The sequence below is a fragment of the Salvelinus sp. IW2-2015 genome, linkage group LG20 (assembly GCF_002910315.2).
Source record: "Salvelinus sp. IW2-2015 linkage group LG20, ASM291031v2, whole genome shotgun sequence".
Lineage (NCBI taxonomy): Eukaryota > Metazoa > Chordata > Actinopteri > Salmoniformes > Salmonidae > Salvelinus > Salvelinus sp. IW2-2015.
Window position 1 is genome coordinate 10,691,909 of NC_036860.1, and position 3,608 is coordinate 10,695,516.

The 3,608-nt window shown below is 36.9% G+C and overlaps 1 protein-coding gene across 1 annotated transcript; it reads left to right on the top strand.

Moving 5' to 3' along the window:
* Positions 1-1,995: 1,995 nt before the first annotated feature.
* On the top strand, positions 1,996-3,121 carry LOC111979919 (interferon alpha-5-like). The gene is made up of 5 exons (XM_024010606.3): positions 1,996-2,138; positions 2,235-2,321; positions 2,453-2,602; positions 2,699-2,791; positions 2,893-3,121. Exons 1-5 carry the CDS (start codon positions 2,013-2,015, stop codon positions 2,980-2,982), a joined length of 546 nt encoding a protein of 181 aa, XP_023866374.1. The 5' UTR covers positions 1,996-2,012; the 3' UTR covers positions 2,983-3,121.
* The last annotated feature ends 487 nt before the right edge of the window (positions 3,122-3,608 follow it).

The following is a 3,608-nucleotide window of genomic DNA, read 5'->3' on the forward strand; positions in this document are numbered from 1 at the left end:
TGTTGTAGCCTAAGCTATATTTGGGGAGCAGACAATAATTGGCACATGTCTTTAATTTGTGATTTAATCTAAATTATATTTGTATAACATTTTCAGAACTTTTCTTAAAACAGAACTAATTCACTGACCACCATTTTATATTGTCTCCAGGTCGGGTGTGGTGTTGGGGCACCCTCTGGAGATGGAGGGCCGATTACTTCAGGCAACGCGTCTCTGAAAACATATTTCGATCACCACAAATCGGATGAATTTTGCTGCAACAACTCACATGTGAAACTTGGAACTTCCAAGCGACGTTTTTGTCGTCGGATGCATTGGCGCAGCACCTGCTGTGGTTGAGTTGACTGAAAAAAAATGCACATCTTGTTTGCCCTTCAGGAACACAGCGCACAGCGGAAGTTTGCTACAAACTGATGCAGTTTTAAAAATTCCTCGAAAGCAGAGTCAAGCGGTGCAATGTCGAGTGAGGAAGAAGCGGTCTGTTGGACAACCACATAATAATCATCAGAGACATGTGACATGTACCTGAGGCTGGCTAATAGATTGATGGATTATATATTTACTAACTGACTGATTTATGTACATGTGAAGGCTATGTATTTATTTATTCTGTTATTTATTTATATTAAATTAAATGAAAAAAAACATGCAGCCATTATCATATTGTTTGTATTTCTTTACATATTCAGTCATCCATTCAGTCTTTCATGCATTATTTAGTTTATAGGCAATATACAGTTCAAAACAACAACATAGTGGTCACTCAACCAGCATTTTGGTAAATTGCTGAGTGATAGTGTTCGAGAAAAGTAACCACTGTCAGAGAGCTATTGATTCAAGTAATGACCCTCCAAGAGATCAAAATTATAATTGTAACTACATTTTGAAGCCATACGGTGTTTGTTTAGATGTAGTTTCAAACAATGTCATAAAAAAGTAAATTTTTGGTTCTGTTGAGGTAAGACAGGTGAACTAAGATCATGAGGCATTTAAAAGTTATATATTCTTCAAGAGATAATAGGTAGCCTGTTTATCATTAATTTAAAAGTCAAAATGGGATTTAGCAATCGCTGAAATTGCCCCTTTAGCTAACCATATCCAAGACGTTTAAAAGTATTATTATTAGGAATTAGGATTTCGTTTTTTTTCTAATAAACCTACGATAACGTTATCACAACACATTGGCACATTGGTTTATTTATAGGAATATCCCTGCTAGTCTCTCGTAAGGAATAAATAGTAAAATGTTAATGTTAGCCTCATTATTCAGATACGGACGTCATAAAATGCTGCTTAATTTCTATTTAATCATCAGTTATTATCAAGAGTTTAATTCAAATGTATTGACATGAATGGGATTAAAGACAGAAGATCCAAATAGAACGAGATCATATTAAATCACCATCTCTCACTCCCTCTCTCTCACAGACACACGTACACACGCACGCAGACACAAACAAACACACAGAGAGAGAGAGAGAGAGAGAGAGACAAACAAACAAGCAAATAAAGAGGTCAATAGCATTCATTGTAAAGTTAAGGGGTTGATATTCTCTCTCTGTCTCTCTCTCTCTCCTTCTCCCTGTCTTTGAAACATTTGAGCTTTCACAAGGCCAGCTATGAGTTACATTTTAAAACCTACCTAGACCAAGTGCCTCCTATGTAAGACCACTCGAAACATGATGAGAGGGAAGTGGAGCACACGAAAAGAGATATCCGGTCTTGCGGTTTACTCGGCAAAACTTTCCCAAATTCATTCATTTTAACTCCTAATTTAGCGAGACACCCTTTCACTTTTTGTACATCCTTTCAACCATCACTATTTAAATGAATCCGCAGATATGGGATCAGAACACAAACCACATTCTGACTGGAGGAAATTTGCAGCATACTGGCAACAGGTGAGTTGCTATCATTTGATAATTGCTTCAGGATTCAATTAATGAATTATTTTCAGGATTATATTCAACTAACAATGATCTTCTGCTGCAGATCATCTAACTACAATAAGAATGGCACTTCAGACTATCACTTGGATGAGCGCCTTCCTCTGCCTTGCGCAAGTTTGCTCCATGCCCATGCCTTGCCAGCTACAAGGACAGCTGGTGCGAAYAACCCACAACCTACTGAGAGACATGGTACATTTTTTTAATTACTTTTGTCTTGAGATGTATTCTCCAACTATGTTTAACTGAATAGCTCAACGTGAATGCTGTGTTTTCTCTTTCTTTCAGGGGGGACATTTTCCTCTGGAGTGTCTGCAGGAGAATGTCTTCATGGCATTCCCAGCCACCGCATTTGCAACCTCCGGCGCATCACAGGTAATAGCAAGCGAGCATATCCAAGTGTTCTTTACAGCATGAAAGAKTATTTGCAACCGTTAGGATTAGAAAGTAGATAACTTTATACTACCATTTATGTTATTTGAAATTATTGTTTTTGTCCGTTTCAGTTGAGCAGCAGTGGTGCTAAGGCTATTTATGAGACATTGAAGAACATCGACACATTGTTTGGAGCTGACGACCTGCCTACTAAGTGGGACCAACAGAAGTTGGAGAATTTTCAGAATATTGTATACCGCCAGATTGAAGAGAGCAAATGTGTGAGTTACTATGCCAACACAGATAACTTAACTTTGTAATAGTTGTATTGTGGCATTTTTATTATTATTCATCGCCTGCCTTTTTCTTTCTGGCAGATGATGGGCAGTGTGGATACAAGTGATTATCTATTCGGGGCAGAAGGACTGAATACGTACTTTGGGAACATTGCAGCAGTCCTAAAAGAAAAGGTAGACTATAGGTTAAACACAAATAGACACATTGTTTTGATAACATCTCTACATACAATATTACCCTCCATTGCCCTAACAGTTTATTTGTATTTTCACAGAATTTCAGTTACTGCGCCTGGGAAGTGGTTCGAAAAGAGCTCCTGTTCACACTACAGTTCATTCTGGAACACAACTCTGATAGCCTTTAGGGGGCCAACAGAACATGTATTTGAACTTTGAACTTGTACTTTTTTACAATTGTGTTTTACAATTGTGCTTGATTTTAAAAGCCTACTATTCTACAATCATATAATGTGCAATGTCAAACAGCAGTATTATTCATGTATTTATTTATTTATCAAGGTTATTTATTGATGTATGCCTATTTATGAATGTAATTGATTTATCTATTTGAAAATATGTTGCTCTTCATCAAATGTTAAGTTAATAAACATTTGTATACTTTTAAATATTGTTAATCTTTTTGCTCATTCTGTAGCCCAGTCAATCGGTGTGTGAACATTCAGATTTGTATTAAACATGCTCAGGACATATGGATGTCAGTACAATTAGTCCTTTAGCCTACTAATCCATTAAGGAAAGACCTAGAAACAAGTCAACTGTATCTTCTCAAAATGTAGTTATTATTCAAAAGCCTTTTGTCAATTAAGTGTGTTTTAGCACTGGACAGTGCGGGCCTGTTTTGTTGTACTTACTCTGCGCTCCAATACGATTTCCGTTCCGACCATGGACATCCTATTACATTATTATAATTCCCAATTCTGTGGTTCCAACCCCCTCTATGAAATTGCTTTCCACAGTCAATAACGTAATC